Source organism: Propithecus coquereli, unplaced genomic scaffold, assembly GCF_000956105.1.
Source record: "Propithecus coquereli isolate 6110/MARCELLA unplaced genomic scaffold, Pcoq_1.0 Scaffold698, whole genome shotgun sequence".
Lineage (NCBI taxonomy): Eukaryota > Metazoa > Chordata > Mammalia > Primates > Indriidae > Propithecus > Propithecus coquereli.
The window spans coordinates 785,591-808,703 of record NW_012153040.1 but is presented as its reverse complement, the minus strand read 5'-3'; the positions used below and the strand labels follow the sequence as shown (position 1 = coordinate 808,703).

The 23,113-nt window shown below is 55.1% G+C and overlaps 1 protein-coding gene across 2 annotated transcripts; it reads right to left on the bottom strand.

Moving 5' to 3' along the window:
- Positions 1 to 4,662: 4,662 nt before the first annotated feature.
- GGT5 (gamma-glutamyltransferase 5) lies at positions 4,663 to 21,513 on the bottom strand. Of its 2 annotated transcripts, none has more exons than XM_012661004.1 (12): positions 20,766 to 21,513; positions 13,518 to 13,648; positions 13,163 to 13,258; positions 12,517 to 12,712; positions 11,692 to 11,849; positions 11,147 to 11,293; positions 9,026 to 9,162; positions 8,491 to 8,681; positions 8,009 to 8,115; positions 7,692 to 7,810; positions 7,455 to 7,565; positions 4,663 to 5,108 (listed from the first exon to the last, which is right to left on the bottom strand). In XM_012661004.1, exons 1-12 carry the CDS (start codon positions 20,936 to 20,938, stop codon positions 4,962 to 4,964), a joined length of 1,713 nt encoding a protein of 570 aa, XP_012516458.1. In that variant the 5' UTR covers positions 20,939 to 21,513; the 3' UTR covers positions 4,663 to 4,961. The 2 variants fall into 2 exon arrangements, with proteins under 2 accessions (XP_012516458.1, XP_012516459.1); XM_012661005.1 differs by having other exon boundaries at positions 7,692 to 7,756.
- Between the last annotated feature and the right edge of the window lie 1,600 nt (positions 21,514 to 23,113).

Below are 23,113 nucleotides of genomic sequence, written 5' to 3'. Positions count from 1 at the left end.
TTTCTGGAAAGATTCCACAGAGGAAGCCTTCTGGGACTGGAGTTATTTACTGTGTCTCTGCAGGGTCTCATTGTTGTTTTAATTCGCAATGTTTATTTATGAGTGAGATTGAGCAACTTCTTATGTGTTGAAATAGCCATTTGTAGTTAGTTTTCTTTCTGCAGACAATGAATCGTATCCCTTCTCATATTTCTAGTAGATACTTAGTCATTGATTTTAAATATTTAAATGTTTAATTATTAAAGAAACCAGCCCCACATCATATTATGTGTTGAAACTGTTTTTCCCCAAGTTTTTCATTTTTTTTTTTTTTTTGAGACAGAGTCTCCCTCTGTTGCCCAGGCCAGAGTGCCATGGCATCAGCCTAGCTCACAGCAACCTCCAACTCCTGGGCTCAAGTGATCCTCCTGCCTCAGCCTCTCTAGTAGCTGGGACCACAGACCACAGGCATGCGCCACCATGCCCTGCTAATTTTTTCTATTTTTAGTAGAGACGGGGTCTCACTCTTGCTCAGGCTGGTCTCGAAATCCTGACCTCAAGCGTTCCTCCCATCTTGGCCTCCCAGGGTGCTAGGATTACAGGCATGAGCCACCATGCCCGGCCTTCATGGGTCTTTTAAGATATTTTTCCACATCAAAAAATTTTTTAATTTAAATAAAAATAATATGAAACTTAAATACAAAGTTTTTATTTCCATATGTTCATATTGTCAGTTTTTTTTTCCCCATGGCTTTGGCATTTATGGCATACCTAAAATGGCCTTCCCCACTCTAAAAATATAAATACATTTTTCTCATTTTTTTTGTGATATTTATATGGTTTCATTTTTTAATGCTTAATACTTTGGAAGAACTGGAACGAATTTTGATGTAAAGAAAAAGGCTGGGAATTTCACTTTACTATTTTCCACAATGGCTACCTACTTGTCCCAATACCAACTGTTACAAATCATCTTTTTCCTAGTGTTTTGAAGTGCTCCTTTAGTATAGACAAAATTCTTTTCTTTTCTTTTTTTTTTTTTTGGCATCTTTCTGGACCTTTTACTAGGATTGAGTGATTTCTTAGGTATATTCATATGCTATTTTAACTATTATATGTTTATCATTTGTTTGAAAATATGATGGGTTGATTTACTCGATTTTTTTTCCTGCAAAGACACAAAATGGTTCGAAGGTCCCCTCCAAAACTTGTGTTGAAATTTAATCCCCAACTGGCAGTGTCAAGAGATGGGGTCTTTAAGAGGTGACTAGGACTTGAGGGCTCTGCCCTCATGAATGGATTAATCTATTCATGAATTAATGGATTAATAGGTTCCCCAGGAGGGGAACTGGCAGCTTTACAAGAAGAGGTGGTTAGCACGTCAGCCCCGCGCCATGTGATACCTTTTGCTGCCCAGGGAAGCTTCAGATTCCCCACCAGAAAGAAGGCTCTCACCAAATGCACCCTCTTGACCTTGGACTTCCTATTCTCCAGAACTGTAAGAAATAAATTTTATTTCTTATAAATTACCCAGTTTCAGGTATTCTGTTATAAGCAACAGAAAATGGGCTAAGGCACCAATGCAATTCTATGAGGAAAATGGAGGTCTTTATATTAATAATAAATGTTGCTGGAGCAATTGTTTTAGCTTTCCCATTTAGGCCCAACTTCAGAGTCATCCCAAATTAATTTTCATATATGGTGTGAGGTAGGGGTCAAGATTAATTTTCTCTATATGTCTATCGTTTCCGCCTCTGGCACTTATTTGGGTAACTCTTGGAGCTTTAGTACTTTAGTATCCTCACCTGGAAAACTGGGATGATCACATCTCCCTTTCGTTACAGAGAATTGTGGAAATTGAGTTAATGCATATAAAGCAATAGAATAGCACCCAGTCTATGGTCAACACCCAACAGATGTTGTTATTAATTTCTCTGAAATACGTAGTCATGTTAAGGGTGTATCCATCCATTCCCATTTTATTCAGTAGTTCTTTTGTCTATTTGTTTTTATCAAGAGTGGGTGTTAGCCAGTCATGATGGCTCACACCTGTGATCCCAGCACTTTGGGAGGCTGAGGTGGGAGGATTGCTTAAGCCCAGGATTTTGAGCTGTAGTGAGACATGATCACACCACTGCACTCCAAAAAGAGGGATCCCATCTCAAAAAAAAAAAAAAAAAAGAATGGTTGTTAAATGTTTTCAAATGCTGCCTCAGTCTCTTTGGAGATAACCCTGTGATTTTTTTCTCCTCTGGTGAAAGATGAGATAAGAGCAGCATTCATGGATAGACTAAGAGAAGGCCTTCCTTGCAGGACTGGTGTTGGCTCCCCCAGGATAAGTAGATCTCCTTAATGTACTACTGGATTCTCCATGCTAATATTTTATTTAGGAGTTTACATGGTATCATAAACACAATTAGTGGTTTCCTTTGCCAGGTTTGGGGTCAGGGCTACAATGGCCTCACAAAGTGGATGTGGAAATTTTCCTCCCTGCCCTACACTATAGGAGCTTAATTGACAGGAAATGTTTCTGATCCTAATGGCAAGACACACTTAACCTATGGAAATTTCCAGAAGGGTGTTTAGGGTAGGCTAGTGTTCTGGTCATATTCTCACTTTCTTTTGGGATCTTTGATGTGTTTAGACCTTTGCCCCTTATTGTTTAATTCATTTGTCACTTATGTTTAAGTTTGCCAGAGATAGGAAATAAAAATACAGGACTCCCAGTTAAACTTGAACTTCAGATGAACAACAATATGTTCTTAGTATAAGTCCCGATTGCAACCCTATTTATACTGTCCTAGGAAGTCATTGATTTTGTCCATGTTTTCAGATTTCTTTGAATAAACGTGAGTAATCTTTTATAATACTTTCAGCTTCCTCTATGTCTGTGGCTATTTCCGCATTCTCAGTTCTTATTTTGTATCTTCACACTTCCTTCAATCGTACCAATTCACTAGCTAGTAGCTTATCCATGAAATTTTGTTTCAAAGACCTGTTTTGCTGATTTCAAATTTATTAATTTCTGCTTCAGTTGTTCCTGACTACTTCATCCTACTTTCCTTATTGTTCTTTATTGGTTCTGACTGTTGTTTTACCATCTTCTTAAGTTAGATGCTTTATTTTGATATTTTGATTCCTATTATTAATGTACCTACTTAAAGCAATGCATTTTCCTCTGAGCCCTGCATTAGCTGGTAGGAGCTGGTCCATACCGATCGCGATGTTATCAGAAGACATTGATCTTTTGGTGTTGGTTTCCTCTGTGTCACAAGATGTGTAAGAGCCAGCTGTCTCTGGCGGGGCCGGGGATGCACGTTGGCTGGTGTTGCTGTTGACCCGAGTGGGAGGTGGGCAGGGGCTGGGCTGAGCAGGGAGGGAGAGAAGTGGGCTTCCTGCAGGGCCTCAGGAGCCAAGAAGGCCTCCACACTGCCTCTGGCAGGAGCAGGCGTGCACTTCCTAGGCTTACTGCCATCGTGAGTAGGGAGTGGACTGAGGTGGCACCTGCGGCAAAGAGGCTGCGGAGGGATAAGGAGATGGAGCTGGGGCGGATGGAGGGCAGGGAGGGCTCGGTGACCAACACGGGGTGGGGAGGGGCAGAGGAGAGGCAGGCCCTGGAGAGCTTCCTGCTGCCTCAGGCTGACTGCTGTTTGGCACGTTGAGTCCAAGCTACCCATGGATCCCAGATGCTGCAGAGGTGCTTGGGTGGCTGGTGGGTTGTGTGGCTCTGTTGCTCAAGACAGTTGGGCCAGAGCCAGGGTGGGGATCCACATCAGCTCACAAGTGGTGACCAGGCCTCCTGTGGGTGGGTGACAGCCCAGGGAGTGCCCCCTCACCCCACAGGTGAGTCAAATTGGGCACCGTGGAGCCGGGGTTGCACCCCCTATGGAGCAAAAGGGGTCCCCTTGCCTCTCCCTGACACACACAGGGACAAAGTTGTCTCACTCTGTAACAGGCCAGGCCTTCCCAGGCTGGCTCCAGGCAGTCTCCCTGGTCCTCAGCCCCCAGGGAGGTAAGCCCACCCCCCAGCGGCTGGCTAAGCCATTCATGGCAGTTGGGGGCTCATTTTTGGTCTAGAGCAGTGGTTCCAACCAGGGGCGAGGTGGCTGTGTCTTGAGACAGTTTGGTTGTCACATCTGAGTGTGTGTGGTGGGGGTGCTACGGCATCAGCAGGCAGAGGCTAGGATGCTGCTCAGCACCCTATGTGTGCGGACAAGCCCCCACCACAGAGAATCATTTCATCCCAACTGTTGACAGCACCCAGCGTGACACACCCTGGTCTTGGGAACAGGAGGTGTTGGGGCAGGAGAAAGGGTTCTTGGGTCTTGCTTCGTCCAACCTTTTCCTGGCACAGGTGACAAGGTCCAGAGATGGCCCTCAGCCAAGGCCCCCCAGGAGGCAGGGACAGGTGTCCCAGGCCACACCCCTGCCTTCCCACCAACACACAGGCCCCGGGCTGGCCACACGGCTGAGCCTCGGCAGTGCCATGGCCAGAACAGAGTGTGAGGGGTGCTTGCCTCTGTCCACAGGTGGCCAGGGCGAGGCCTGGCCCATCTGCAGGCCTCGGTTTCCCTGCCTCCGTGGTGGTACGTTGTGGAGCTTGGCACCTGCGCCCCACTGAGCACTATCTGAGGGTCCCCTGCCGCACTCAGAACTGCTGAATCAGGCCATGGTGTGGCTTCCTCTTTAATCTTGGACTGGGGGATCTACATGTAGGGAGGGTGGGCGAGTGACCCGGCCAGAGGCCTGTGGAGGGACAGGGGTGGGTGGACAGGGCCACAAGGGGCCCAGGGAGGGGGTAGAGTGTGAGGCCCAGCCCCCATCGTTGTCCATCTTCGAGGCTGATCCCCACCTCTTCCAGTCCCAGCTGGACCCCAGCCAGCGGTACAGATACTACCAGAGTGCTTGGTCCCCTGGCCACATCCCGCCTGGGTGCAGGGCTAACTGCTGGCCAGGTCCCAGATCTGGGCAGAGCAGTCTCTTCAGTAGCCCGTGGCCTCCCCATGCTTCCTCACGTCCGATGCAGCGTAGACGCAGGCGCCCTCCCGGGACACGGCCTGCACCACGTTCAGGAAGTGGGGCCTCAGGGCCTGGCTCTGGCCACGGCCTCTGAGCCCCCTCTGCACCTCCTGGGGAAGAGAGAGGCAGGTTCATGAAGGCGAGGGGCCTGGGCAGGAAACGGAAAACCCACCAGAACGTGCAGGGAGGACGTCCCTAGGGCCACAAGGGTGTCCAGATGCAAGTTCCTTTCTGTCCTTGATGGAGCACGCCAGGTCCTGAGCACACAAATGTGAGTCCGAGTGGCTCCTGGAGAATTAGACCGAGAGGCCTCCGACTTTGGGGACCTTGAAAGCAAAGCCTTCCAGAAGGCTGATGCTGGGGCCTTCAGAGCCCTGAGTCACCCCTACATTCACAACTGCCCAACTCAAGGTCCCTCTCCCTGCCCGGGGTCTCCCTACCCAGGACCCCAGGACACTGAGCACGAACAGCCGGTGCCAGGTATCCAGGCCCGATGACAGGAGCTCTGCTGGACCACACAAGACCCACGATCTCAACACACAGATGAGAAGACTCAGGACCTCGGACACCCAGGAACACAGTGACCAAACCCCTCAGGGCCTGACACCTAGCAAGTTTAGGGCCAAACTGGAGGTTTCGGCTAGAGAAGGACCGGAAGCTGCAGGTCTCGTTCACTCTGAACACCCACAAATCCAAGGAAGTTCAACCTCCGGCTGGAGGCAGCGGTCATCCCAGAGTGGGAGCTGTGCAGGGCACAGGGCCTACAGGCTCAGGCCCCAGACCCCGAATCTGTGGACTTTGAGAAGCTTAGAGACCAAGGCGGGCCCTTAGCCCTGCAGTGTTGGTTTCTAAGACACTAAGTACCTGGCCCCGGGGTTATAGTCCCCACACTACTGCTCCATAGGGACAAGAACCCTGGCACATGGGCCACATGTTTCTCCATACCATTTTGGACTAATGGGCTGAGAACCTTGCCCCTCCGGGCCTAAGATTCCAGAGACTCCTAGGTACCAATTGCAGTCCCTGGGACCAGGACCTCTGTGTCATCAGGTGATACCACACTACCCGAGCTGCTGCAGGGTGAGGTCTTCGGAGCCCTGTCCTCTTGGCTATATAAGTTTCTCTGTGCCTGACATACTCATCACACGTCCTTAGACTTGAAGGCCAAGATCCTCACTGCTGAGGCCAGAGCTGGCCTTTCGGTCCTCAGAGACTGCATTCCTTGGAGTCTAGTGGCCCAACTCCAAGACTCTGAGGATCAAAGAGCCTCCCTGCCCCAGTCCCTGGGCCTTAGCTGCAAAGGTCCTTGGAGACTCAAGGTCTCCAACCCAGAGTTTAGGGTTTTCTCCCTGGAAAGCCCTAGACCTGCACAGTTGACACTCTGACTCCCCAAGGGAGCTGAGGACATTGGGTTCGTGGGATTCGGTCACTAGACTGTCATCTCCCAAATTCTCAGAGTCTGAGTAAGGTCCTCAGAGCACCAGGTCCTGAGAATTGATGTTTGCCAAGTAAGGGCCTTCAGACGAGGGCTGAGGAGGAAGGGGTAAGAGGATGTGCCCGGATCCTGAGAACCTCCAGATACAAGATCCCTGGAACCCGAGGACACCGAGAGGGACACCCTGCCACTGGAAGGACCCTGAAAAGGGAGAGAGGGCCTCAGACTCCAAGAGTTTGTCTAACAGGCTAAAGTTCTCAGCAACTAAGCCCCCTTTGGACGAAAGGTCCCCAATCTATGGTCCTCAGAGTTGCAAGGGCCATGGAAGGCGGCCTTGAGACCGAGAGACGCTCATAACAGAAAAGGCGCTTTGAGGATCTTGAACCCCAGCTAGTTGAACTGACCTCGGGTGTAAAGTTTGGAGCCTTCAAAAACTGTCAGTCTTTTAAGTAGATTCTAACAAAGACACCCACCAGGCCAGAGAAGCTCTGAGGAAGCTGACCACCTGTCTGGGGAGGGAGGGGAGTCAGCCAAGAGAACTCAGCTCCTGCGCTGTGGGCTTTTGTGGGGAAACCAAAAAATGTTTGTAAGAACCAACACCAACCCATCCCCCAACGCCCCAGAATAAAATCACTCTGCAGACTCCCACAGGAAAAACAACCTCTGTTATGAATAAACTCGCAAATGGAAGTTGCAAAATCACACAAGGAAACAAATCACCGTGAGGGAGAGCCTGAGAGGCCACAGCCAGGAAGACTACCTTCCAAAAAATGGTGCAAACAGACCAGGGACCAAGGTGCCGAGGTCCTCAGTGCAGGAGAAATGTAGACAACGCCCTGCTTTCTGCCCTGGAAGCCACTGACTGGCTCCCCCATTGAGGGCTTCAACTCCTGTGGCCCCCAAAGCTGAAGTGAGCCTGGCCTAAGACACTCCATAACTGAGTTCCTCCGAAGGGCCTTTGAACAGCACGGACTTAGTGGGGGCTACCACCACCTAGCGATGGCTTGGACTTCAGCCTCACCTGGCTGAAGTTTGGCTCGTACGACACATGGCCCTCGCTGTCGACGTGCAGGATGGGGGCTGCAATGGCCGCTCTCAGGTCAAAGCCAAGCCACAGTTTGTTCATGATGGCCTGGGGGAGAGATTGGGGGTCCAGGGAATGTGGGGGTACCAACTACCCTACACCAGCCCTCACACCCCCACCCCAAGGAGAGTTGCCCAGAGAGGGGACACTCTAGCCAGGAAGCCCCAGGCTCACCTGGGCCACGGCAGAGATGATGAGCTCCCCGCCAGCCCCACCAATCACCAGCTTCGACCCCTGGGCTTCATTGATCAAGATGGAGGGAACCATGGACGATGGGGGCCGTTCACCTGGAACTGGGGCCAGACAGATGCCACCTGCAGCCTTACTTCTGGGCCAACACCCACCCTGTCTCCTTTCACCACTGACTGCACAGTGGCTCAGCAAGTGGGGTGGCCCATCCGGGGGTTGGCATGCAGTGCCTGGCCAGGCCACCTTCCTTCCAGTCCCCGGCAGGGCCCCTGTGGAACCTGGGTGGGAGCCCCCACTCTCACCGGGTTGGGGGGTGACGCTGGAGCCTGGGCGGTGTCTCCAGCATAAGTCAAGGAGCTCGTTGTTGAGGAGGATGCCTGTCTGCGGTGAGTACACCATCGCTCCAAAGCTGCAGCCAGGTGGGCAGAGCCGGGGCTGGGGCCACCCTTGCAGGACCCCCTCACCTCACACATGCCCTCCACCATGCTGGAGCTACTGTTCTCTCCCTGGCACCACCCAGCAGGGGTCCCCAAAGATCCATCTGCACCCCCACCAGGATGCCTTTCTGAGTCAGGCCCACGCCCAAGTTAGTCCTGGCTCGGGGCTACCCCGGCAGTAGCTTTTCAGCCAGAGATGTCAAGGGTGCAGGACGGGAAGAGGCAAAAGCAAGGTGCTGCCCTGCAGGGTGAGCGGGGGAGCCCTGGGTGGTCGGCCATGCTGGTGGTGCCGGGGGGTGCAGGGAGCAGAGCTGAGGGGCTGCCTGCCTGCCCCGGGCCCCACGCACGGTGTGTTGATGGTGCTGGTGGCTGCCACGGCACTGCCGTCCTCCGCCAGCACAGACACGTGGGCTGTGCCCATCCTGTGGCCCCAGGGCCCGGCCAGGTGGTAGTGGCTGGGCTGGTGGTCCCCACGGCCATCGATCTGCTGGCGGATGTGCTGTGCAAAAGCCTCTCCCAGCAGGTCTCGGGAGGCGTTCTGGGATGGGCAGGCAGCGGGCAGGGGCAGTGAGGGGCCAAGTGGGATCCTTGGGGGGCCCTCTCCAGTCTGCCCTCTACCTAGTGGCCAGAGAGGCCTCCCTCAAGCCCAGGATAGGCCCAGACCCGTCTCTAGGCCCTTTGAGAAATGGTGCCACCGCTGCACCTGCCCCATACCTGCCACCCCAGGGTCCCTTCTGGCCCTGCCCTGGGCCACCGCCTGTCTGACCTGGCCAAGAACCACGTTCAAATCTCTCCAACCGCCCCCCTGCCAGGCCTGACCCTCCCTTCCTGCCAAGTCCCGGAGCAGGAAAGAGGGTGCCCACCAGCCTCAGGCAACCTCACCTGGACCTCTGGGTGGCTGCGAGGGTCCCACAGCCGCCACCTCTGCCCCTCGGCAAACTTGAGCGTCTCCACGAGGTGGTGGTACATGTTCACGCTTCCCTCGGGGCTGGCCACCGACTCTGCCGAGAAGTTGAACCCTGGGGAGGAGGCAGGGCACAGATGGGGCTCACCGTGTCGGGGGTTGAATGTTGGCTCCCCGAAAAGATTCATCCACATCCTGATGCCTAATGCTCAGAGCCTAAGAATATGACTTTATACGGCACAAGAGCAAATATTACCTTAAATGGCAAAGTATGTTAGGGATTTGAGAGGGATAGATTATTCGAGGGGGCCCTAAATGCGACCACCCGTGTCCTCACAGGGCAGACATGCAGAGGAGAGGAGGAGGCAGTGTGAACAGAGAGGCAGAGACTGCAGTGATGCACCCACAAGGCAAGGAACACCGGCAGCCCCCCACCGCTGGATGAGGCTGTGAAAATGGTCAGGATCAGAATGGAGTCGCTTTTGTTTTTAAAAACCCTGACAAATAGGGCCAGGGAAGGCGCGAAGGCAGGGTTCTCACATTCGTATTCCTGCCCACAAAGCCTTCACGAGAGACTGCAGAAACCACAACCCTACACAAAGCATGCTTCTCCAAGGACATCTGCCCAGACACTGCCCGTCCACCCTCAGACTGCGATTCAGCTTCGTAGTCAAGAATAATTATCTCAGGCCGGGCACGGAGGCTCACGCCTGTAATCCTAGCACTCTGGGAGGCCAAGGTGGGAGGATCATTTGAGCTCAGGAGTTCAAGACCAGCCTGAGCAAGTGCAAGACCCCATCTCTACTAAAAATAGAAAGAAATTAGCTGGACAACTAAAAATATATAGAAAAAATTAGCCGGACATGGTAGCACATGCCTGTAGTCTCAGCTACTGGGGAGGCTGAGGCAGGAGGATCGCTTGAGCCCAGGAGTTCGAGGTTGCTGTGAGCTAGGATGACGCCACAGCACTCTAGCCCGGGCAACAGGATGAGACTCTGTCTCAAAAAAAAAAAAAAAAAGAATAATTATCTCAAAATGATTATGTAACCCTCCTCACTTTTTCCTTTCAAAAATCTTCATTTTCCTTTACCTCCCTGAATATACACGCACACCATTTACTATGGCATATATATTCCCACTACAACGCCTGTTCCTGAATAAACTTCATTTTCTTTTAGAGAGCCTCATTTGTTTGTTATGTAGGTTGACAAGACAGAAAACCGGTTCTCCCTTAGAGCCCTTGGAGGGAATGTGACCCTGTGAACACTTTGATATTGGACTTCTGGCCTCCAGAACTGTGATAGAATAAATTTCTTTGTTTGTTTGTTTTTTTTTTTGAAACAGGGTGTCCCTCTGTCACCCAGGCTGGAGTGCAGTGGTGTCATCATAGCTCACAGCAACCTCAAACTCCTGGGCTCAATCAATCCCCCTGCCTCAGTCTCCCAAGTAGCTGGGACTACAAGCATGGGCCATCACGCCTGATTAATTTTTCTTATTTTTAGTAGAGACGGGGGTCTTGTTCTTGCTCAGGCTGGTCTCGAACTCCTGGCCTCAAGGGATTCCCCCGCCTTAGCCTCCCAGAGTGCTAGGATTACAGGTGTGAGCCACTGTGCCCGGCAAGAATAAATTTCTTTCTGTTATTTTAAGTCACCAAGTTTGTGGTTGTTTGTTACAGCACCCACACGACACTAATACTAAGCTAGCCTTGGGCAGTCCCAGGCCCGGGCACTGCCAGGACCCCCCTGCAGGCTGCCATAGGCTGGGCTGGGCCTAATCCTGGGTACACACCCCTGACCCCCTGCAGAGCCCACCTGCTCCTGTGCCCTGGGACTGGGTCACCTAGCTGGGGAGCAGGATTCTAGGTGAATGAGGTCAGACCCTTCAGCAAAGCCCCGAGTGTGGACTGAAGCAGAGGCCAGCTCTAAAACACGCCACCCTGGGGGCGTTCCCACCGCCCCGCCTTCGGCATCGTGCTCCCATCAGCCCAGCTCATGGAGGAAGCTGGGCTGGAAAAGGCAGGGGCCACCTATGGCTGTGCCTGGGCTTGGAGTTGGGGCTCCCAGAGGGGCAGGTTCTGGGTGGGGGCCCGGCGGCCTTACCTCTCAGCACGTTGAGGACGAAGCCGAGAATGGCGCCCCCTGCAGGCGGCGGCGGCGAGTACAGCGTGTAGTCCCCCACGGGCACCTGCAGCGCGTCCACCACTTCAGGCTGGAACTCGGCCAGGTCCCGCAGGGTCAGAATGCTCCCTGGGGTGAGACAGGGAGGACTCCATGTACAGATGGGGAAACCGAGGTGGAGAAGGTTAGCCGCTGGCCCTCGGTCACACGATGGGGTTCCCCTCGTCCCCTAGCCTCATAGACCCGGAGGGTGACGGTGAGTCTGCGCACAGTGGCCCCAGGGCTGGGCCCTTGGAGCCAGGCATTGGGGGTGGACAGAGGCCGGAGGCTGGCGGGCTGGGGAGAGTACGGGAGGGTGGGAGCGGGAGCTGGATGCCCAGGCCCGCTTGGCTGTGGGGGACTCCCCTCTGCTGTCCGAACTCTGGGGGCCTCTGCTTCTCGGAGTGCTTGATCACAGGGGTCCCAGAGGCAGAAGCTGGAGAGGGGCCTGCCCAGGGCTGCCGGCACAGGACCTGGGCGAGGCTGACCTTCCTGGGCAGCGTCCTCCACCAGCATGCGGCCCAGCCTGCCTGTGTAGAAGGCCTCCGCACCCTCCATGGCCACCGTCTCCAGGGTGGTGGCCAGCGCAGGCCACGGGAGTGGGTCCTGAGGCCTCAGCGGTTCTGTCCCGTTGAAGAAGAGCTGCCTGGGGGGGCGTGCGCGCAGCCTCAGTGTGGGACCAGGTCCCAGGGGCAGCCACACTCCTGCCAGGGATCTTGTGCGGTCCTCAGGTCCCTATGAGGGGACAGCCCTGGCCTGGGGTCCTGAGGTGCTGGGGTGAACAGCAGGGGGACAGATTCTCCAGGAGAGGGTGGAGGTAACACCACCCACCCCGCTCACAGCCCTGGCCCAGGGAGGGCACATTCCCCAGTGGGGTTGGTGTTCACTCGGGGCCTGTCCCCTCCACACCCCTGGAAGAACCTGCCAGTGGGCTGGCGGTCGGGTGGGCAAGAGGGCAGCAGAAACCCTCCTGCCATGCCATAGTGAGGGGGAGGCCAGGGCCCGAGTTCGGGTGGCAGAGCCCCAGTCCACACCCCTGGAGTCCTATCACTCCGACAATAAAGTCCCCGCCCCGCCCCGCCCCGCCCCTCGCCGGCCTAAGCCCCTCGGAGTTAGGTTCTGCCACGTGGAGCCCAAAGGTCGTGAACTGAAACAGAGAAGCACTGGCCACCCCAGCCGTAGGGCCCCCCGCACGCCTGAGGGTCAATCCCCCAGTGCGAGGAGAGACCGAGGCGGAGCTGGGTGCAGGCTGGGCTCAGACAGGACCTGGCCTTGAGCCCAGGAGCCGAGGGGAGCCACCGTGTAGGGTTCACCTCAGGCTGGACACTTGCAGGGCAGGCCGCAGGAAGCTGTGGTTCAGGAACTGGCTGAGGACGGGGGGCACGCGGTGGCCCCCTCGGAGCAGTGCGATGGTGGGCTGGAACAGCTGTGCCCAGGGCAGGCGGCCGTGGCGGCGGTGGGCCTCGGCGTAGCCGCGGAGCTCCCCGGGCACCCCAATCCACTGGGTCCCTGCACAGCACACCCCGTCCTGAGCCCTGTGGCTGCCAGTCCTGCCCAGGGGTTCCCCGTCGCCCCACATGTGGCCTCCCTGCCATGGCAGCCAGAATAAACTTTTTGGAGCCCACGTCAACCGCGTCCCTCCCTGTTCAACCTCCCTGGCTCCCCCCAGCCCTGCGCAAACTGGCTCGGAGCCCTGCCCCACCTCGTCCCACCTACCGTGTCCACTGAGCCCTTGGGGCATTGCCCAGCCTGGCCCTCTCCCCGGATCCCCCTCCCAGAGGGCCGCTCCCCCAGGAGGACCTTCCCAGCCCCAGTGCGTGGGGACTGCCCACGGGCTCCCAGCCCGTAGTGCCAGGGTGTCCCAGCCTGTCCAGGAGGCACACTGCCCCTTCAGAGGGGTGTTCTGGTCAGCCCCAGTGGCCTGGTGGGCTGAGAGCGGGATCCCCTCCTCGGCCTTACCTGTGCCCAGTGGCTGGGCTGTGGCGCACTGGCCCAGCAGGCCAGGTGGGGATCTGGACGGCACTGTCTCCCGGGCGTTGATGATGTCCACCTTCCCTGGGGTCGGGGCAGGGCAATCAAGAGGTCATGGTCCCCTCAGACAGCCCCAGCCTACTCTAGGCCTCAGTTTCCCTCTCTGCATCATGAGATGGCTCCTGTGCTAATAGTTGGGACAGGACCAGACACCAGGCTTTGCACAACCAAGTTGAAGGGGGCAGGTGGGGACGCCCCGGAGCACCAGGAAGGGGCTCGGGCAGTGATTGCCCCGTGGTGTGGACAAGCTCATCGTCCCTGTGGGGGTCACATGGGGGCCTACCTGTTGTTGCATTGTAGATGGTAAAGATGACCCCTCCGCCAAGGCCCATGCTCTGAGGGTTGACGATGCCAGTGCAGACCAGAGCTGCTATGGTGGCGTCCACAGGTGAGCCCTGCCGCTGGAGGATGGCTCTAGGGGATGTGACTCAGAGTCAGCGGCGGGGCTCCCCTCCCCCAGCCTCCCCACCTGGCACTCACTGGGGAATGGTGACAGGCAGGCAGCCCATCTGTTGCCACCAAACCCAGGTTGGGGCAGAGAACACACCAGGCTGCCCCTTCAAATCCAGCCGCTCGCAGGTCCACAGCACTCTACAGATTGCAAAATGCAATGCCATTTACACCGACCTTTGCCATATTCAAGGTACTTCTCAGTTTGCAAAGTCCTTCTGCTGCCATTATTCCCTAGGTGCTCCCAGCAGCACCCACTCGTTTGCCACAGGCAGATCCAGGCCTAGGCCACCCCTCGGTCCCTCCCACTGGTCCCGGAGCCCACCCTAGGACGCCACTCGCCATCTCACCAGAGACACGCTGGCCCCAACCCCTTCAAGGCTGCCCTCTGGGAGGCGACCCCAGGATCCTGCCCTGCCACCAGGGCACGACGCTCTCTGTCCTCAGCCTCCCATCTGCCCACGGGCAGCAAGGGAGAAGCCCTTCAGCTCCGAGGTGCAGGTCAGACCGGCCTGTGTCCTGAGGACCCCGTCCCTGGGGCACAGCCCTGCACAGCTCACCGAGGGCGGCCTCCTCCCACACATCCAGGAATGCTCGCCAGCACCTCGAGAAGCCGGCATTTACAGAGGGGACACCAAGGCCCAAAGAGGGAGTGGCCCTGGGTCCCCTGCCCTGATCCCATCAGGTACCTATGGCCTGACTGGGCCAGCCCGTCTGGGACTCCAGCGCTGCCCAGCCCCTGAGCCTTGTGTCCCTGCTCTGGGCTCACACGTGGGCACACGGAACCTCGGAATGGGACAGAGAGCACGAAGCCAGAGGCATGAAAGAAACAAGACTGCTCCAGCCAGGCAGAAGAACTAATCTTTAATGAGATTAAGACACTATCAACAAAGCCAAACGACAAACTGGAGGGAAAAATCCCTTCCAATTCCCACCCTAGACAAAGGTCTCCTTACTAAATGGAGCGTGCCTGCGCTTCCCCAACTCACTGGCTGCCCTCCTGCCGGCTCAGCGGGCTCCAGCTCTGCCAGCCACTCCGGTCCTGGAAGCCCTTCCTTTTTGTAGGCGGCTTCTAGGACCCCCTTCCCCAGGCGCTGTCTCCCTGGCCTCCTGCTGGCAGGGCTCAGTCCTGGGTCCTGGGTGAGCTCGTCCAAACTCATGGCATACAATGCAGCCTCTGTGCTCACGATCCCAAGTTTTATCTCCGGGCCAGTCCCCTCCCCTGCACTCCAGACGCGCACACCCAGCTGTGCACAGATACCTCCCCTGGGTGTCTGAGAAGCACTTCCTACGACCTAAAGTGCACTTTCGATTTTCCTCCTACCCTTGCCCCCCAAATGGCCCCTCTCCTTGTCCTCACTCTTAGAAAATGACACACCCATTCACCCTTTCACCCGGCACATAAACCCTGAAGTCATCCCTGGCTGGTCACTTCCTTCTCTCCCCACATCCCAACCCACTGGCGAATCCGGCTGGTTGTACCTCCACCACCCCATCCTGGCCCAAGCCAGCAGCCTCTCCTACCTGGCCCCTGTGGCTGCCTTTTTCTCTTACATTTTAGCAAAATAACATGTTAAATGTAAATCAGACTCCCTAGTATTGGGAGACTATAATTCAGGCCAAACTTCCCACAGAGAACTAAAAAAGCCAGGAGCATAGAAAATATTTGTTCAAAGGCATCAGAGGCAGTGAATTACAGGGCTGGAGAGAGGCGGGGCTGGTATTTAGAGCGGCTTTTCCCTCAAGGTGACTGTCAATCCTGGAAGAGGGGGCTGAGAGGCAGAGCAGTGCACTTTTAAACATTTTTTTAAAGAGATAGGGTCTTGCTATGTTGCCCAGGCTGGTCTCCAACTCCTCCTCCAGCGATCCTCCCCGCTCCACCTCTTGAGTAGCTGGGACTACAGGTGTGAGCCACCACGCCTGGCTAAAGCAGTGCTTTTGACATCCTTGGGTGGCTGGGGGAGGGGAATGCTATAACACTCCATACTTGAGGGGTGGGGTCCTCACTCCAGGAGTGACAGCCAGAAACAGAGCAGCCCTCATGAGCACTGGGACCCAGCTGCAAATCATCTGTCACTCAAACTGGTGAAAGAGATCCCAGAATTTCAAAATCCTAGCCTCAAAATTATTTCTAAAAATTATTATACAATTTTTTTTCTTTTCTCTTTTTCTTTTTTCCCTCCCGACGTGCACATCCTGGAATATTATACAATTTTTATACATGCCCTCCAGCACAAAATTAAAACCACCAAGCCAACAAGGAAATGAGACAGTAGGAACAAAGCCCAAGAGAAAGCAGGGACAACTTTAAAAGGAGCCATAGGATCTCCGGAGTGTGAAAGTTTCAGACCCCAGACTTTAACTGTATTCAATGATATAAAGGTGAGATTAAGAATTTAATCAGAGAACTGGCAACTATTAAAAAAATGGAATTAGGAGCCCAATTCTAATAGCAGATTAACAGCAGATTAGACACAAACACGAAAAATGAAAAAGATTAGTGAACGGGCAGGTAGTTTGGTACAAAATATCCAAATTGAAGTACAGACAAGAAAAAAGGACAGAACATGCAGGAAACAGATTGAGAGACACAGGGGACACTGTGAAAAGTGTGAGTCACGTGAAATCCGGGTCCCAGGAGGACAGAAGAGAGAGATGGAGAAGAAGCAACGCCGGAAGAGATAAAACCGAGAATTTTCTAAAGAGCCACCTTAACACATCAACGTAAAACTACGCAAAGCCAAAGATAAAACTTTTCAAAAGGAAAAAACACAGATTGCCTTCAAAGGGGCCAAAGCGGACTGAGGGCTGGCTTCTCAGCAGAGACAAGGAAAGCCGGACACGAGGGAACGATGTTTTCAGAATGAGGAAAGAAAACATCTGCCAGCCTAGACTCCTTCGCCCACCAACAATATCCTGCAACGGTGAAAGTGGAATGAAGATATTTTTATAAATAAAGAGCAACAGAAGAGGTAAATGTGTGGGTAAATCTAAATGAATGTTATGGGTATAAAATTATAGCAATATAGAAAATGATCCTATCTTCTGGGGTTTAAAAATAAATGAAACATACTGAAATACTTATGGGTAAATTATATATCTGGGATTTACATTGAAATAATATGGGGCAGGGGGAGCAGAAGAGAATACACGTGAAATTAGTGTGGCTGTAAGATTGTCGTTGGAGTTGGATGAAAGATACATAAGCCCTCGTTATACAACTCTCTTTCCTTTTACGTAGCTCTGCACTAGCAACATACATACGTCTAAGGGACACTAAATACACACAGACACATATATGCACACATGCACTCACACATTTAAAATACACAGAAACAATAACATACAAGTCATTACAGGGTAAATTTAGTTAGTTCCAAAGTTTTATTTAGGAAGAGGATAAAAGTACTAACTGATGTTAGACTTTGATAAATGAAGGATGCATGTTGTACTCTCTAAAATAGTCTACTCTATTTTTTTTTTTTCCAAGAAATACAGGGTCTTGTTTTGTCACCCAAGCTGGAGTGCAGTGGCACAATCATAGCTCACAGCAGCCTCAAACTCCTGGACTCAAGAGATCCTCCTGCCTCAGCCTCCCGAGTAGCTGGGACTACAGGTGCGTGCCCCCACGCCTGGCTAATTTTTCTATTTTTTCTAGAGATGTGGTCTGGCTCTTGCTCAGGCTTGTCTTGAACTCCTGACTTCAAGCGATCCTTCTGCCTCGGTCCCCCAAAGTGCTGGGATTACAGATATGAGCCATTTTTTTTCTTCTTGAAAAAAAGAAAACACAGGAAAAATAAATCAGAAACAAATGTCAGTGGTTCCCTCTAGAAGAGCAAATAGGAAATGGGAAAGGTAATACGAATGGGACTAAGACCTCTGAGTGTACCTTTTTATATACTTTTGACATTTTATTCAAAAATGAAATTAAAACAAAAAGGACGAAAAAAGAAAACCCTAAAGAGTTAGGCTAATAATATGTTGAACTGATAGCACGACCATAGAGAAAAATAATTTAATTAACTGTACATCTCCTTGGTATATACGCTAAGAACAGCAACACCAAAACCCTGCAAAGACATCTTGAATTTTACCTAGCAGATCTGTTACCTGTCGTGGTGCTGTGGCTGAAGTAATCCTGCAACCATTTCGCGAGTATTTTGGGATGGAGCAAGAAAGTCAATGTGTGAATATTCTCGGACTCGGGCTTTCACGGGGGTGACCAGGGTGACTGAATGAAGGGAGGGAAGGCCAGGAAGATCCCTGCCATGGTGGATTTGAACTGGAGCTATCAGTCTGGACTCACGTTAGTTTTTTTGTTGTTTTTTTTTTTACTTTATAAATATGCTTTTTCTGGCTCTGTGAACAGAAGCAACCTGGAAGTGAGGGCATCCCAGTCGGAATAAGCACTCCCAGAATCCAGATCTTAGTTCCTAAAATACCTTCTCACCAATTCCCGATTTCTGATCTGGTTAAGGGAATGTTTGAGTTGATCCTGAACATCCCATGCTAACAGACAAGAAAGTTCTCCAACACCAGTGAAGACATGTAGAAGAACATAGTTGCTGGCTTAAAGGGGCTCCCACTGATCACGTCTGTGACAATTTGAGCATCAAAAAGAATAATGGTGATGGATTATAACATTGAGTTAAAATAATAGGCTGGGAGCAGTGGCTCACACCTGTAATCACAGCACTTTGGGAGGCAGAAGCAGGAGGATCACTTGAGGTCAGGAGTTTGGGACCAGCCTGGACAACATAGCAAGACCCCTGTCTCTACAAAAAAATTTAAGAATCAGTCAGGCGTGGTGGTGTGAGCCCATAGTGCCAGCTACTCGGGAGGCTAAGGCAGGAGGATCACTTGAGCCCAGGAGTTCAAGACTGCAGTGAGCTACGATTGTGCCACTACACTCCAGCCTGGGTGACAGCGAGACCCTGTCCCTAAAATTAAAGATAATAATAAGAAGAAGAATTCACAAGTCACTAGTAATACTCAAGAATGTCAGGGTTGGGGGGGGATCTTTACAGGACACTAGCTAATGAATGTGGAAGAAATGACAGATAGTTTTAGAAAATCTCCTTTTTTGCAAACACACATTTATGTGTTCAGACAAGGATCAAAATAGGGACATTACACTGGGAGACGATGGACCTCACCGTTGCCACACTCCTATTGTGTGTTTCCTGGGCACGTTGCTGGGTCCTCATGCACGTAAACCCTAGGACCCTGCACGCAGGGGCTGACTGCGGCAGAAGGCCCGATCCCAAGGACAGAACCTGGTGCTCACAGAGTAGGGGCCCGGCTCTGGGAGGGCCTGCTGGGGAGGGGGCGTTCGGTGGGGAGAGAGGGGGATGGGTGGGAGGAAGGAACCTTGGCTGCAAGTGGCCCCAGCAGACCTTGCATCCTTGTGGCCTGGGGTCCCCGCAGGGAGGGATCTTGGCCAGGAGGACACAGCACCAAGCACCTTCCTGAAGCCCCTGCCAGCCCGAGCAGAGTCCCAGGGTTGAAAGATCCCTGTTCCACAGCAGCAGCTGGGGCGGCCCCAGGCTCCATCCCACTCCTGCCTTCTTAAAACAGGAAGCGGAGGGAGTTGTATGTCCCCAAACACCGGGGACAAACCACATCCTCCTGCCTCACTGAGGGAGGGTTGATGAGGGAGCAGCTCAGAGCAGAGACCCCAACCCCTGAGACTCACGTACCCAGCAGGGCATGCCATGGGGACCCCGCACAGAGACTCGGGGAGACACAGTGGGCCCAGACCCCGCTGGGAGGTCTGTGGCAGCAGCCCCCACTCCCCGGGCCATGTGCCCACCAGGGATCCTCCAGCCCCATTTGTGTCTTTGTAGCTGCAGGTTTCAGTGGGTGCCACATCTCTGCATGTCCTCCTGGGCAGGCAGGCGCCCAGCCAGGGCGGCAGGTGGCCTCACTCCCTGGGAGCCCCCTGGGGAGACCAAGCAGCAGCCAGTCCCCACTTGTCCCTGAGCTGCCATTCTCTGCCCCGAGAGAGGGGACAGAAAGCCCTGAGGAGAGCCCAGATCAGGAGGGGGCAGGGGTGGTACAAGCAATTGGAGCAGGGACAGATGGACAATGGATGGACAGACGGATGGAGGAAGGAGTAAAAAGGTGAATGAATGAAAAAACAGAAAAAGAAAGCCTGCCGGAGCGGTGAGGCTGGGAAGGGGGCTCGGAACACACTTTGCCCAGGGGGTGCCTTGGCCCAGGCCCAGCCACACCCTGTCGCTTTAAGGCTGTCCCCCCAGTTTACAGAGCGCTTGGATCCTCACAGCAGCCTGCAGGACACACCTCTGGGAAGCAGACCTGTTAGCCGGCAGGGAAGGGATGCTCGTTTGGGCTTCTGTGGGCCCAGTGGGAGGCAGGGGGCTGGGGGTCCCGCCACGTTTCCCGCCTGCAGCAGCGGAAGCCTCCCTGGGGCTGGGCTTCCTGGACGAGGGTCAGGAAATGCCAGCTGTGGCCCCGCTCCACCACACCCTCACAACCGTCTCTCGCCCAGGCCCTGACGCAGGGAGGGAGGACAGGAGGGAGGGCACCAGGTTTCCCAGGTCTAAGAGACCTGAGATGTGGTCCTGGGCCGGTGGGGTTGCAGAGACTGGCCCTGGCAGCACTGGGTGTGCCCCAGCAGGCTGGTACCCACATAGGGGGCCCCTGAACCCCCTCGCCCACCCCCTGTGAGAAGACCCCAGCCTTGGACAACTGACACGGCCTCGCTGAAGGGCCAGCAGTGGCCGTGGGGCAGGCCGGCCAGACCGACCCCAGTGTGTGTGTGCAAATGGGCCCCCTGAGCCCTGGAGCTGGGAACGGACTCATGTACCACCGTGCCCTCCCTGCCATTGCCCCTGTCCACCCCGTGGGCACACCCACCACCTGTTCTGTGCAAGGGCCCTGGGGCTGCCTCCTTGCACCCAGGTCTGGCCAGTGCCAGAGCCCAAACTCACACGGCCCCTGCCTCAGGGGCCAGCGTACGTGCACACACGTGCACACACACACACGTGCGCCCCCTCCACTCCTTCACCACTGGTTACAAAGTCTCCTGCCAAGGGCCACCCTCCCGCCTCTAACTCACCGTCCAATGTCCGAGCAGACCTTGGAGTCAGCAGCCACCGCAGCATGGGCAAAGGCTGGGGGGCCACAGCGGGCCTGGTGGTGAGAGAGGAGCACAGCCAGCACGATGACAGCCAGCGCCAGTCCCAGCCCCACCAAGGCCAGGCTGACCATGGTCCTATGGCCCCAGGCCATGGCTCCACGGCCAGGGGCAGAGGGGAGGCCGGTGGGCAGACAGACGGCCAGACAGATGGACAGATGGATGGACAAGAAGATGCAGGTGGACCCACAGATGACTGGAAAGATGACAAGTGGAGTCAGAGACAGACAAGCAGATGGACAGAGAGGACACTAAGTGAAGGATGGTCAGACAGAGATGGGCTCACAGATGGGTAGACAGACAGACAGGTCTAAACAGCGGGCAGCAGACAGACAGGCGGGCGCGCGGACAGACAGCAGGCGGCTGGCGGCTGCTGCGCTCCCCAGCGTTCACTCTGGAGGCAGAGTCGCTCACGCCTCAGCTTCCAGTTTTCAGCTCCTGCTTGGTCCTTGGCGGGAGGCCAGCAGCACAGCATCCAGGGGAAGTTTTTCTTGCCGAAAGAAGGCAGCTGCTGCAGTTAACTCCCTCACTGCTGCCGGTCCCACGGCCCCTCCTGCCGGCGCCCACTGTTAACCCGTGCCAACGCGCCTGAGGACGTGGTGCCTGCTGCACCCAGGAAAGAGGGCTCGGGCCACCTGGCCCCCTCCCCTGGGTCAGGCAAGTCTGCCCAGGCGGCAGCTCGGCCTCCGCATCCAGGTGGGGCTGAAGAGACAGAGGGAACCTGGACCCAAGGTGGTGTCACTCAGGTTCACGTCCCTGCTCAGCTGCAGCCTGGTCTAGGAGGGGCTCGGGGTGACCAGGAGGCGGCCTCAGCTTCAGACAGGCAGACTCTGGAGCACCGAACACCCATGACTACAAGACGCCACGTGGGGAATGCAGACAGGCCGTGCATCCAGCCCTGGGCACCTAGCGCCCACTGCACCGTCTACCCCTGGGACCTGCCGTCCTAGAGATGCAGCCATGAGCCTCCAGGGAGAGGGGCTGCCCTGCCTGGGCCCCCACCCTACTGCAGCTCTGCCCCTCCCAGCTATGGCGCTTGCCTGTGTCCACCCCGCTGTTCCCGGGCTGGCAGTGCCTCCTCCCCTGGGGATAGCAGCAGGGATAGCTGCCCTGGGGACAGGGCAGCCTGAGCCCTGTTCTCCCCAGCCTCAGGAGCTGGGGGTGTAACGACCCACTGAGGAGTTCCTGGTGGGGAGGACCAGGCTAGGCAGGGTCACGGGGGGCAGGGGCTGAGGGCAGGACTCCTCTAGGCCTGCACGGCCCCTACACATCCTCCCCGCCTTCCCAGGTGAGCGTCACCTGCCCCAAGTGTCTGCCCACCTCCCAGTACAGCAGAGAAACCAAGGTCCAGAGAGGGACTGTGTCTTCACGCTCACGGGCCACACAGCCTGCCCGGCCCCCACGTCCAGCCTGAGCCCCTGGTCATTCCGGGCTGGAGTGGCGGGGGCAGGGCTTCCCGTAAGCTGTTCCCACTGCTGCCTCACAGCAGGGGACTGTGGGCGCCTCCTCCCGCCCCCACCCAACCCCCACCCGCAGTGACATTGCTCAACCAGGAACCACAGTACATTCCTGAGCCCTGGCCAGCCCACCCACCCACTGCAGTCCTTGGAGGCCAGAGGCCAGGACAGCAGGAGAGCAGGGCTGGGGACGTCCCCCCTCCTCCCCCCAGCCATCCTGGCTAGGCAGAGGTCAGGGTGCAGAGGCTCAGGGAAAGGAATGGGTGTCACACTGGGCCTGGTCCAAGGCACAGCCAGGGAGGCTCAGTGGGGAAGGGCCTCGAGTGTCCTTATCCAATAGGTGGCAGGGGAGGGGACAATGGGAAGAAAAGAGGAAAATTCAAGTCCCCCAGGCCCTGAGGTAGTCCTGGGCTCCACGGGGCTTGGGGACCTGGGGTGCACCCCACCAGTGTTTCAGGCCTGAGGATCCCCCACATCCCTCGCTGCTGCGCAATTCGGAGCCAGGCCTGTCCCTCTGGCCTCAGTCTTCTCCCCTGCAAATGGGGCTGTGGCCTTTCCTCTCAGGCCAACATAAGGCAGAGGCGACTTGCGAACTGCTTGGCCTCCATCTCATCCCTGGGGACCCGAGACAGCCCCCCAGGGCTCGGGGTCAGACCAGGGTGCACCCTGCAGGCACAAAGCTCTGTTTCCCCGTGGGCATTTTGGAAGCACCAGGTTTTCTGGCCTCCTGAAGGACAGTCCAGACCTAGCCTTGCCTGGCTCCTCCCCAGCCCTGCCCTCAGGGCCCTGTGCACACTCGTGGGTGACATCTGG